The 12,662-nt window shown below is 34.5% G+C and overlaps 1 protein-coding gene across 1 annotated transcript in view; it reads right to left on the reverse strand.

Moving 5' to 3' along the window:
• Positions 1–885: 885 nt before the first annotated feature.
• The window catches only part of LOC137397230 (uncharacterized), a 34,500-nt gene continuing 22,723 nt past the window's right edge, over positions 886–12,662 (reverse strand). Inside the window, exons 6-8 of the mRNA XM_068083518.1 lie at positions 6,989–7,097; positions 2,601–3,308; positions 886–1,845 (exon numbers count right to left, since the gene is read on the reverse strand). Of these exons, the coding sequence (XP_067939619.1) occupies positions 1,715–1,845; positions 2,601–3,308; positions 6,989–7,097 (948 nt within the window). The 3' untranslated portion in view covers positions 886–1,714. The remainder of the gene's footprint in view (positions 1,846–2,600; positions 3,309–6,988; positions 7,098–12,662) is intronic.

Here is a 12,662-nt window from a genome sequence, read left to right on the forward strand (position 1 = left end):
CTTTAATAATAACTGCAAATTCTTATTAGTTACGACCATATTCCTTGACAATATTAACAATACGGGCGCTTTCTTCTTATTTATTTATGACTGCCAACTTTGTTGACGTGGAATAGAGAGTATAACACTCAAAATGAATATTTGCTCTCGCTTGTGTATTTTACAAAAAATTTCCACGCGAAATGCTGTCCTGAGAGAAGTCGGTCATCGTTTCTCTTCTAAAAGTTCTGAAAATGTTTTTGGCAAACTGTATTTTGGTGTCTTTGTTATTCGAGGTGCGTTATGAGCACCCTGACCGCCAAAGTTTAACTCGGGCGAAACTTTTCTCAAAATCGTATCTTGAAATATAATTTGTATAGCGAGGTGAAGATCTCACGATGTTCGACTTCATTAGGTGAACAAATCGTATATCAGGGTAATCGTATCCCGAGGGTGCACTGTATTTTGAAAATGGCAACCTTCACTTGTACAATGCATTTTGAGAAAGTTTCGCTTGCAACTTTCTACCAAAATTGCTTGTTGAAATCTTGCGTTGACGGCCAGTTGCATGCGCATAGGATCGCTATTCATCACTGATAGCCCTGCGATACTAGCACGGGCGCTTGCAGCATATATAAGAACCGGGCTATGGGACCAGTTTGTACTGTTCTATCCATCAACCAAGAAGTACTGTGAGGTAGGACTCCAATAGGTATTACCAAATGAATAATGTACTTTTAGAATTGTTGAAATTTAAAATAGTTGAAACATTAAAACAGAAATATATAACATTCTTGATTGAAAAACTCTTAAATTTTTATTTTATTTTGCGTATACACATTTTATTTGATTACAAACGGGAACATTCTCATATAAACGATCCACACTAAAAAAATAAAATAGGTTATATGACAAGAGAGACAAATCCTAGTATTTCAGACACAATCATCCTAATTGTTTTGCAATTATTATATTAGTACTTGCATGGCCCTGACAATATTTTAACTGGTTCTATTATTTATACATTAAAGTTATGTTTCTGAAATTCTTTGTAAGAAAAGGTAAAAGCAAAGGTGCAATGATAACGCTCATGATGCTCATGGCGAAGCACTCTTTTCCATCTCAAACCAAATTAAAACAATGACAATGCATGCAACCAGACCCATTGTTGATCTGGAAGGTTTCCAGCATAGGCTCTTTTCAAGTGTCATTATAAATATGTCTTTTATTAAAACAGCAACATGGCTTAGAAAGGCTAAAGTCAACACCTGGCAACCTAATCCATTGATTAATTATTCATATATAAAACATTTCTAAAACAAAATGTAAGGAAGGTCTAAGAACAAAACTAACATTATAGGTTAAATATAGTTTTTCTTTTCCTCTGTTTGTCTTTTTTTCCACTTTGCCTCTCCTCAAGGTGATACCGAGCATGGTAATTCTCGGTAGTAGATGGTGGCTCAGTGGAAAAAAGCAGGATCTCTACGAATGTTGGCTTTGCTGCGAGGGAGCGAGACGGGTGACAGAAGAGGGCGGCTTAGAAGGATACGGCTGAGCTTAAGAGAACTTGGCTTTTATGTCAACTATGTTACGGCTTGTCTTTTCATAGTAATATGTCTTGTGTTACTTACAGTCTCAAATAGAGACTCAGCTGCTAGTCATTTGTAATAATGTCTCTCCACATGTCTTTACATAACGACCTTTATTCTCGTGACATTGACTGTAGTCTCTGGTATTAATTCATCTTGTAGAAGCTGACCTCCTTGCTGTTATATTTAGGTAGGATTAGAGTGGAGCCAGACACCTCTAAGGAGGGTACACTACCTGCATCTATAGAGCGATGTGCCATCTGAGAAACTATATTCCCTACAATATATAATAATAAATACACAGTCAAACTTCCACATATAAATATTAGCTCCACATGGACACTGCTGTCAGGCAGGTCTTCTTAAAAGAAACATAAAATGAACATGGAAGCACCACCAAAGCTGACACAAACATTTTATGTCAAATTTCTAAGCTGTAGATGCTTGGCTCTCTCATAAACCGATAATAACCACTGTTCCATGGAATGACACAAGGGCAGGGCAGCAGGTCCTCCCCTAGAATGGTACGAGCATCTCTATATTAATCTCAGGTGTGATAAGAGCTGGGAATGTTATTTTATAACACACAGTACTCTCACAAGTGCACTCAGAAGTACTTGATTAGGAAGAACAGAGTACAGGATTTCTACAGCAAAATAAAATTCATCACTGCTATCTTACATAATGATAAGGTACTGATACACACTTTCTGATTGTTAATATAACACACTGCATTAGTAGTTTTCATCTGATTTTTCATTAAGAATTATGACAAATTCTGTAAAATTGTAGTTTCGTGTTATGAGCGTTTCAATAATTTTTTCTAAAGGTTTTATTCAAACTTGCCTACAATGTGAACTCAGACTACCTTTTTGCGAGAGCTCAGTCTATCAACCAATTTTGCTAGTAATATTTAAACTGTACAAATAGTTGGCATGCTTCCTTATAACCATGTACACAATTTAACTATAATGTATTCCTGCATAATAGCAATATATATTATAATAAACCTGCACCATGCTAATAACTAACCTGTAGTAGAATTAATAATGTAGATAGTCTTGTTGTTGTGAGCAGTCAGTAGAATATATTCCCCATAGCTGACCAGCCCTTCAGGCCTCTTCACTTGAGTGAGGGTCCACATGACTTCATGGGTGGTCGTGTCTATTTTACATATTTTGGAATGTGTGAATGATGATAAGATGAGAGATGAGTTGTCAGGGGAACGTATGGTGACATGGCTACTAACAGTGAGAGGACAGGGCATATGATGTAGAACCTGACCATCTAGAGAGTAGGTAGTGATCCTGCTGTTGGGTGGGTCAGACAAAAGAACCTTGTCATTAATTATCACCAGCATGTCAGAGAAGTAGATATGATATGGATGCTCCCAGCTGGTGATTAATTCTCCTTCCATGCTGTAGACACTGACTGTAAGAGGACTAGAATGAGACAGAGTGTAGAGCTTGTTCTTGTAGCAAGTGACGGACTCTACTTGACCAGAGGTTGAGATGAACCCGTTGGTGACATTATTATCCATGTCTACTCTGCTGACTGTGTTATCGCGCAGTCCAATATAAGTGTTACCCTTATAGTGGCAGATGGAGAGGGGAGCGGATGGCATTTGTACGCTGGACAATCTGGTGAGGGACTTGGGGAATTGAACAGGTGGAGCTCCTTGTTCTTTAACGATAATATGACAAGCGGAGATAACTTCCAACTCCATATCTCTTCTCTCACCTGTAGAATATAGAGTATACATGTGAGTAGCAACACTTATTAAACATTTTACACAGAAATATTGCTCTTGAAAGAAATATATTAGCTCATAGAAGTCAGGATTCCTGTTTTATCATCATTTTCACATTCTTTTGTAGGTTATTTTACACAATAAAAACATAGAGTCAGCCAATATGACAGCGCTGCCAAACAATGATGTACGACTATAAACTAATAATTAGTTATATAATACTAATATCAACTGCTATCAGTAGTGTACAATATTAAGCATTGTTATAATGATTACTTGGAAGCATGCCGACCTGGCTATTTCTACCCAGCTATTTCTCACCTAAACACCAGACTGTAAACTATTGATATGGCTAAAGGTGCTCTATTATTCCATCTAACAATGATAATTATTATGTGAATATGTTGATGGCAGATCATACAGTGGTACCTGATCGGGCAGCATATAGTACCAAATACACTGAGACTGCACATTATTGACAATGAAACAACAAAACTCAGTTAACTGCTACATAAGCCATATTTTAATCAATCGACCTGAGGCTAACTGATCAGTCTTAGTAAACCAAATAACTTATCCATCAATTTTCAACCAAGACGCAGAAATAAGAATTATTAATATGGTTTATGACTGAAGAATCTTTAAATAATATACTTGAATGAGTGGTTCATCACACCCAATCCTGACCCTATTTCACAGAGATTATGTTGCAGACCCTTATTCGATAAGAAGTACCTCAATATTGAAAATAAAGTTATGTTAAGTAGGAACCATAATTTCAACACTTCAGAACATTTAAACTGCTTTCTAAACTCACACAATTATTATACATATAAGTACATATACTCGTCCATCATAGTATATATGGTACACTTGTATAGTAAAATGCATATACAGTGATTCATGAAGGCCAGTTCACACTAAATCAGTGTATTACATAGTGAAGATGTCATAAACTGATGCCTTTACCAAGGATATGTCTGGAACAATTAACAATTGCAGCTGTCAAAGTTGCCCCATATTTTGCTAAACATCTATGACAGCCTGCAACATGTGCAACAATCACGGTTCACTATGCATTAACAGTGATTGACTGTCACGGATTGTGTAGTCTACAGTATAGTTGCTGTAGGACTAGTATTTCATCACTTCAGTCACTACATTGTGTAATATGATCATCATGTCAGGGAATATTCATGTTGATGTAAATACTGAATTGCTAGAAAAAGTGTGAAAAATGTTACAACAAATGATAACCATGTAGTGTGGGATTAACACAGACATTGTGATACAGTGTGAAACATTTCACCGCTAATAGCCTGTGATGCTGTCATCGATGTTTTGCGACGTATATGGGGACCAGGCTTTACGCACTCCTTGATTCCATCCGTTAGGTGGCTTTTTAATAATGAATAAACTGCAGCAGCATTTCAGTTAATAGTATCCAAGGCTACGTTCACAACTTTAACCCTTTGAACCCTGGCTGTTCTTGTTAATGCGCGTGTTAGTAACTATGGAAATTTTTTTAACCATCCAGAGTTTTTAAAATTCTATTAAGTATATTCAAATGTACTCTTAATACAATGGTATATGGTAAAATACTAGTAAAAAAAAGGAAAAAAGTCGAGCAACCCATGGTAAATTTCATCATACAGAAAAAATTGTACTTCACCATTATTTGGGCTAAAAATATAAAAATTAACACGGTTTTAAAAAAAATTAAAAACTTTAAATTAAAGCAAGGTGTGATATTTTATTGGCATGTGCTACAAAATGTGCTCGCTGATTTGGTACTTGCTTACTGTACCGCAATTTACTGCATGTGTACCACATTCCAGTCAAAGGTGAGAACACTCATTGACCGATTGCCTTTTAGTCAGCCAAAGCACGAGTGTCATGACGAAGACACAGAGTACATTTGTCAAACGACTATTGTGTGTGGGTTAAACTAAAACTATTTTGTGAAAATAATGGGTGTGGCTTATATATGCTGTAATCCTGTAACTCAAAAACAACCTCCAAGTTTTGGTATGAGGGTTAAACAGGATGGCAGCATTTTCATGAGGATTTATGGTGCCAAAATAAGATTTACCTCAAGGATTTATAGCCCGAACACACTATCGCTCAAATCGACGATTAGCGATGCGATAGACCGCAACGATGGACTGCTATGACATCATTCTGTGATGAGCGGCGTACCCAATCGTTGCTGGCGACGATGCGATGGACTTTCAACATGTTGAACTTTGACACCGATGACAGCAACTATTAGCATCTTGATCAGCATCAGATCCAATCTCAACAGTTATGAAGATTTGTGTCAGTTAATAATCATAAGCATGATGAAGAACTATGCTCGTGATGAATTGCATAATCAGATAATTAAAGATAACAAAAAGACTTACAATATCACTGATGCAATTTTGTAATTTCTAATTGGCTGTTGGTTAGCGATCACATACAGCTCATCGCTCAAAGTGTGTACACCTTATCATTGATGATGACGTACAAACAGCTAATCGTTGTAGTCCATCGCACAGCTAAACGTTGATTTGAGCGGTGGTATGTGTAGGATTTTACACAAGGATTTACCAAATACACTATTCTAAATGACTTTTAATAGATTCCAATTTATATCAATGACTTCTGTATATATTTACTCAGGGTAATATTTTTGTTCACGAAATTATGAAAAACTGTTTGTGTCAAGGAAATCATTTTATCTTCATCAATTGAAAGGCCCAAAAATGAATGCAACAGCATGTATATGAAATTAATGAGATAGAGTGGAGATGGTAAAATTTACTATTTCATCCAATTACAGACATGCCAGTCATTTCTCTACTGATTGTGACAACGAAACTAGTTTCAAAGTGACACATCCATAAGCCATCACTGACACATTGCAAATACATTGGCAATGTAAGCAATTCATTTTTATGGCATACGAGTAGCTAGTCTTTACATGATACAATCACTGAATGCCACTTGATAACAGCTAATCTCTGGAGCAATCAGAGCGGCTACCAAAAATCTTGGGTAAACGGACGGCTGTATCACCCCATGTTATCCCATCAATGTACTAGCAGCCATGCTACAAAAACATCTCCCAAATCACTACACTGAATAATGTAACTCCTTTCTTACCACTTCATGCAGAATCGATGTTAGTAAAAGCTACCTGAGCTAATCATAAATATTGTACTTGTACTACAGTACAGTGAACCCCCAACATACATATTCAATTAGTTCTAGTGGCAAATTATAGACAAATACTGATACTTTCTTATAAAACTTAATAAAAATTAGTGTAAGCTCCTCTTTAAGGGGAAACAAAGCAAATAATTGCTTGTATTGCTTTGATATTCGATTGAATGAAATGGCAAGTTATTTGGCTACTATTCACTAAAAGTTTTTTCAGTGAAAAGAAAAAATCCTTATATCAAGGTAGCAAGTTGGTAATAGCAATAGGAAATCACAACCTTCTGGAATAAAACTGCTTTCAATCAAAGATCTAGCCTTACAATTGTTAAGCTTCCAGCAAACCCTAACATGCGGAGTCCACATGTCATATGCTAAATAAATTGATGTCAGCATCAACAGGAGACATGCAGTGTGGGCAGCCCTGTATGAGGGTAGAGAAATTATCAATTTATGGTCATTCATATACCTGTCTGCTTTAACTGTAGCTGATCTGTGAGTTTGAGTTTTGGTAAATCTTCTTTAGCAATTCTGTCCAACTCTGCCTTCAATTCTTTGAATTCTCTCACAATTGCAGCCTAAACATAGAGTGATCCTCATAGAGAAACTCATATAAAATGACAATTAAATTGTGTGTGTTATGTTAAGGATTAAGGGTAATCTAATTACACACAGTCATGTCTGTAGATAGAACTGCCCCAACATATGAGAAAATCGAGATGTGATCAGTATTTCAATCAAGTTTCTTTTTGTAGATATAGATTTTGTAATCTTCCACATACAAGCATACGACCGACTTTTTGAAGGCGACTATATGACCAAGTACGGTAACAGTTCACCTCACGAGGGCCCAACATATGAGAGACTTGAGATACAAGCCAGCTTTTAGGCAAGTTTTAGCACTAACATACGAGCCATGTTTGAGATATAGGCACGCGAGTCGGTGCCCAAGTATATCGAAGGTGTTTTATGAGAACAACATCACTAAGTATTTTTCAACTGTATTTTAAGTACAGAATTAGGTGAATTAAAAGTGCTGTGGGCAAACCAAAAGTTAACCAGTACAATGAAGAATAATGCAGAGAAAAAGTGAATGATAACAATTGGTATCAAACATGAAATTATTGATAAACATGCGAAATGTATGATTGAGTTAGCTCAGCAATATAGCAGAAATGCCTTCAAAAATATTAAACAGAAGGCATTTAGTTTGCATAATGAATAATCATAGTTTATAAACATCGCAGCGATCTTCAAGATCGGCAGCGATTTTTATGTGACTAACTAACTCTAACATTAACTAACATTAACTCTTTGTGACGACACCTGTGTTCATCATTATCGCAACATGTTAAAAGGGCGACAAAGGCAAGCGTCCTTAGATAGGTTTCTCTTCAAACGACCGACTGATCGTGAGGGCGAAACTAAGCAAAAATAAGCTAAGTTGCAAGAAAATTAAAACTATGAACGCCTACAAAATTTTAATTTTGTTCAAAATGAAAGTCTGCTTCTAAGTCTGTGGATCGCAATCCAAAGTCATTAAAGTCAACTGTTGTAGCGAGGAATAACTTTTCTATTCGTTCCTGGCAATTGCTAGCAGCAACTGCTATTGTACATGTATATATTTAATTTTATATTTTATTCAATCACGTTTCCTTGCATTATCTTTTATTTGTGTTGCTTTTTGAAAGCAAGTCGTAAGTTTTAAATACTTTCTTCAAACCAGTTTGACGAAAGTATTTAAAAGGTTGGCTAATAAAGCTCAATAACTGCATTAAGATCGTAAGTCTTATGGCTTACGATGGCTAAAGTATGGCTGTACATGAGAGACTGTGTTTGAGAACAGGATCACCCAGTCTTTCTCCCCGAACCAGTTTGAAGTAGTTAAAATATTGGCTGAAAGTTATAACAAACGTGTGGCAAAAAGCGCCAAACAGGAAAGAGCTAATAAAAAGTTAAGACAACAAAATTAGAGTTAGTGTAGTAAAATATTGAAACATAGCTTCAAGTGCGTATTTAGTTAACTAAATTTATAAAAGTAAAATTCAGTTTCTGTTACGTAAGGTGGCAAAAGTTTTATATACTGAACACATTTCTATCGAGTCTCTCCGACCATCGTTAGCAACTATGTAAAATCATACAGTAGTGTTCATAGTAATGTTACATTTTATGGTAGATTTTACCAAATAGGTATTTACTACTTCTTTAGTGCATGGACTGGATTATTAAGTGTTGAGATACTTGAAAGCAAAAAAAACAATTATTCTATTATTGAAAAACAAAGGCTTTATTTTTATCAAGCTTTTTGATACTTGATGCCTTTTATAGCTATAAAACTAACAAACTGCTAGATAAATGAAATCACATTCTGTACTCATCAGTCTGATCCCAAATTACAAATAAACTACTAGTGTAATTCCAGCACTGGAATGACTAAGTATTTCAAACCTTTGAAATAACCACATTATGGGCTTTAAGTTACTGAGAAATAAAACAAAAGGGTAAATACTAGTTTTTTCCCAATAATATCATGTTTATGTAGTCTCTCTCTTGCTAAACAGTTTTACTAAAATATATACATCACACAAACACTTGTATACAGTGGAATACAAACATATATACTCTGCACAAGCAATAGTACACATGGGTATTCCAACATATATACTCTACACAAGCACTGGTAGACATGAGTATTCTAACATATATACTCTACAAAAGCACTAGGACACATGGGTATTCTAACATATATATATATATATATATATATATATATATATATATATATATATATATATATATATATATATATATATATATATATATATATATATATATATATATATATATATATATATATATATATATACGATAAACAAACACTGGAACACAGTGGCAAAGAAAATACTGCAAAACATCTAATTGAACGCCACTGCCAATTGACTGCCACCCTGAGAGGAGGGTGCAAAATAGACCGCCAGTCTCCAATTGAACGCTACCTCTATTTGACCTCCAACTTGACATTATTTGATCATTTCAAGCCCACATTATCTCTTGATCATTAGAAAAAGTGTCCGCAAAATGGTATTATTAATAAATCATTTATATCAATAACAATTACCTAATTCTCTCGTTTTCCAAATCCAAAGCTTTTGTTTTTTGTTGTAAAATTTTTTAAAGCAACACCGTAGCAATAATCGGTCTCAGACTAACAGTAGCTCTCTGTTTAACACGGTATTTCCACTTCAAAGTAGCCTAATCATATAAAAACGGCTCAAATTTAGGACTGTAGATGGAACTTAGAAAGCAACGCCATAGAATTAATAACTAACCATCTCAGGCTAATAGTAGTTCCTTGTTTAACGGGATCCTAATACTTTAAAGGATATGCGTATAAAACCGGTTCACAAGTTTTTGACCAGAGGTCATACGTTTAGAGAGCCAACTATTATCACAGCATGAGTGCTAAATGCAGCACATGAAAGTTTTGCTCTGCCGAAACATTGTTTGGACGCTAATATTGACTGGTTCAGCAGTGCAGAAGAATTGAAGACAGAAGAGATTGTAGATTGTATTGAACCACTACAAGATTGAACAACATCCATCGAAATCAACAACCAAAACGCAGCTATCCGAGCAAACGATGAAAATATTTTGTGTTTTAATAACATTAATTTTTGTTTTTGCATGTAATATAAGTCTGGTTCATTTATGTCACTTGTTCATGAAAATATATTTGTATAATTTGACAGATCATTGTTGTATAACTATAAATATGCAGATTTATAGCATCTTATTTAATGGCATTGTGTGACTATCTTAACACGGCTTGCAATGTATCGATGCTCATAACTCCATTTCTATTTCTATTGCACACGAAAAGCTATAGTTTTGGCTGAAAACTATATATATATATATATATATATATATATATATATATATATATCTAAATATATATATATATAAATATATATTCATATATAGGAACATATGGGGCCTGAATCAAAAATCCGGTCCTGTTATGGGGCATTCGTCTACATATGGGGCGCCCCATATGTGGATGGGTGCTTAAATACATTGTAAACCACTGTAGAATGTGTCAAATCATTTCTAGCAATTTTTTACATTACAACAAATCATGAATCAATTTTGGAGTTGCTTTCCCCGGGAGACAACTCCAAAAGTTTTAATGTTTTTCAAATAAATTAAAACACTGTGGGGCTAGCCCCATAACTGATAAATTGAAACATATTTCGGAGTTGTCTGTCCGATTATCATTTGTGTGGGCAACTTCAAATATAGCTTGGAAAACCCAATTTTGTACTGGTGTCTCTCTGAGTCACTCTAATTACTATGGAATAGCATTCTTCATGAAACTTTTTATCAATTAGTTTTACATTTCAATACTTAAGCTTAATATCAACCTTGAACTTGATTATCTTGATTAACTTGATTATTCGCTCCTAAATTAGATTAGATTATTTGTTACTCAGATAATGTATAACTAGATTGTCTTTTTATTTTGCAGCCTTTTCAATTGTACATGCAGGAGTGTATGCCGCTCAATTTTAATCAAGGTGGTAGTTTTTTTGGTCTTGTGCTGACCCTCCAAAATTTTTGAAATAATTTTGTTTCAAAAATTATTGAAATAATTTATTATTTCAATCATTATTCAAATCGTTGCCCGTTATTCAAATCGTTGTGTATAATTAGGAGTGTTACAGAAATAGCAATATGCAATATTTGTAATTGTATTTGCAGATAATATTGAATTATTCATGAGAAAAGCATCTCCCTTCAAAATGAATACAAAAATCACAAAAGCCATTTCCTTCACAAAAGATTACAAAAGCAAACAACAATTACAAACAGCAATCAACATTTTAAAAACGTGTTTAAAAAATCATGAAACTTTGAAATAGAAATTTAGTTTTTAAAAATATTTTATTTCTAAAAACTACTGTTAATCAGAATAAGGAAAAAAACTGAGATATAAGATGGCTACATTAATTGACTACCAATTATGAACAAGGTGACTGTGGCATAGTAGAAAAAAAAACGAATTCCCAACGGTCTTGCTTAGAGCTGGCTGTTAGGTGCTGTACTGCTTTTTAGGAAGTTGTGAGCTCTTGCACGCAATACCGCCAATGATCTGTGTGGGAGAGCGTCTTTAATTTTCAGCAAAATCGTTTTGGAAGGTACAGTTGTCTTATCTTGCCATAGCTTGCTGAATACGTCTTTTTCCAACAGGGTCCATCTTGGTTTTTTGGTTCCTAAAAAATAGATGAGTCATTTAGTCGATTGTAAGTCATAAAAGTTGGAGGAGTTGCTGGAAATACAAAGCCGAACAACATGCAGTTTTTCTTCAATATAGCTTGTTGCAATAGTGAAAAATTCAAGTTTTAAGGCAGCATACTATGCATTTGTAAAACTTTAAAATTTACCAAAGAATACCAGAAAAATGCATTATCATCTTGAAGGATTTGGAACAACATTGAATAATAATGTTTCCAGTTCAATTTGCACACACAAACTGATGACAGTTTACTTTCAGCAGCCCATGTACATACTCAAATGGTTAGACCAAACAGTATTGAGCTGCTGAGACTGTCAGAACTCTACGAACCCAATGTTTACACTGTTTGAAAAAAATTTCCCTAGTTTTTAGAGCTGCATTTCTATGAAAGAAAAACTTTGCCAAGGCAAAATAATTTTTTCTAAAGTATGGGGTAAAATGTGCTTTTTTAGCAAATTCACTAGTAAATAATATAGACTTTGTACTTTTTATACGTGTTTACATAATAACTAAGCTAAAATCGCTAAATCTTGATGCGAACACTGATTCGTGCCATTGCTATTAGTATTATTATACCACTTAGCATTGGTAGGCAAACAGAACATCCTACTATGGTTGTCAAGCTTTTATCCAATTCTTACAGTTTACAAACATAAAATGACATCGTACAATAAAACACCAATCTCTAACCCTTTTATACTAATTTTGAGGTCATCATTAGTGGTTTACTATTAAGCTCCATGACACTAACTTTTTCTAACACGACATAAAAAATAAGCCAGAATTAGAATTTTACAGGCTTTTATTGCAGACATGTTTGAACTGATGACACAACATTTTGTAAATAGTT

Source organism: Watersipora subatra, chromosome 5 (assembly GCF_963576615.1).
Source record: "Watersipora subatra chromosome 5, tzWatSuba1.1, whole genome shotgun sequence".
NCBI lineage: Eukaryota > Metazoa > Bryozoa > Gymnolaemata > Cheilostomatida > Watersiporidae > Watersipora > Watersipora subatra.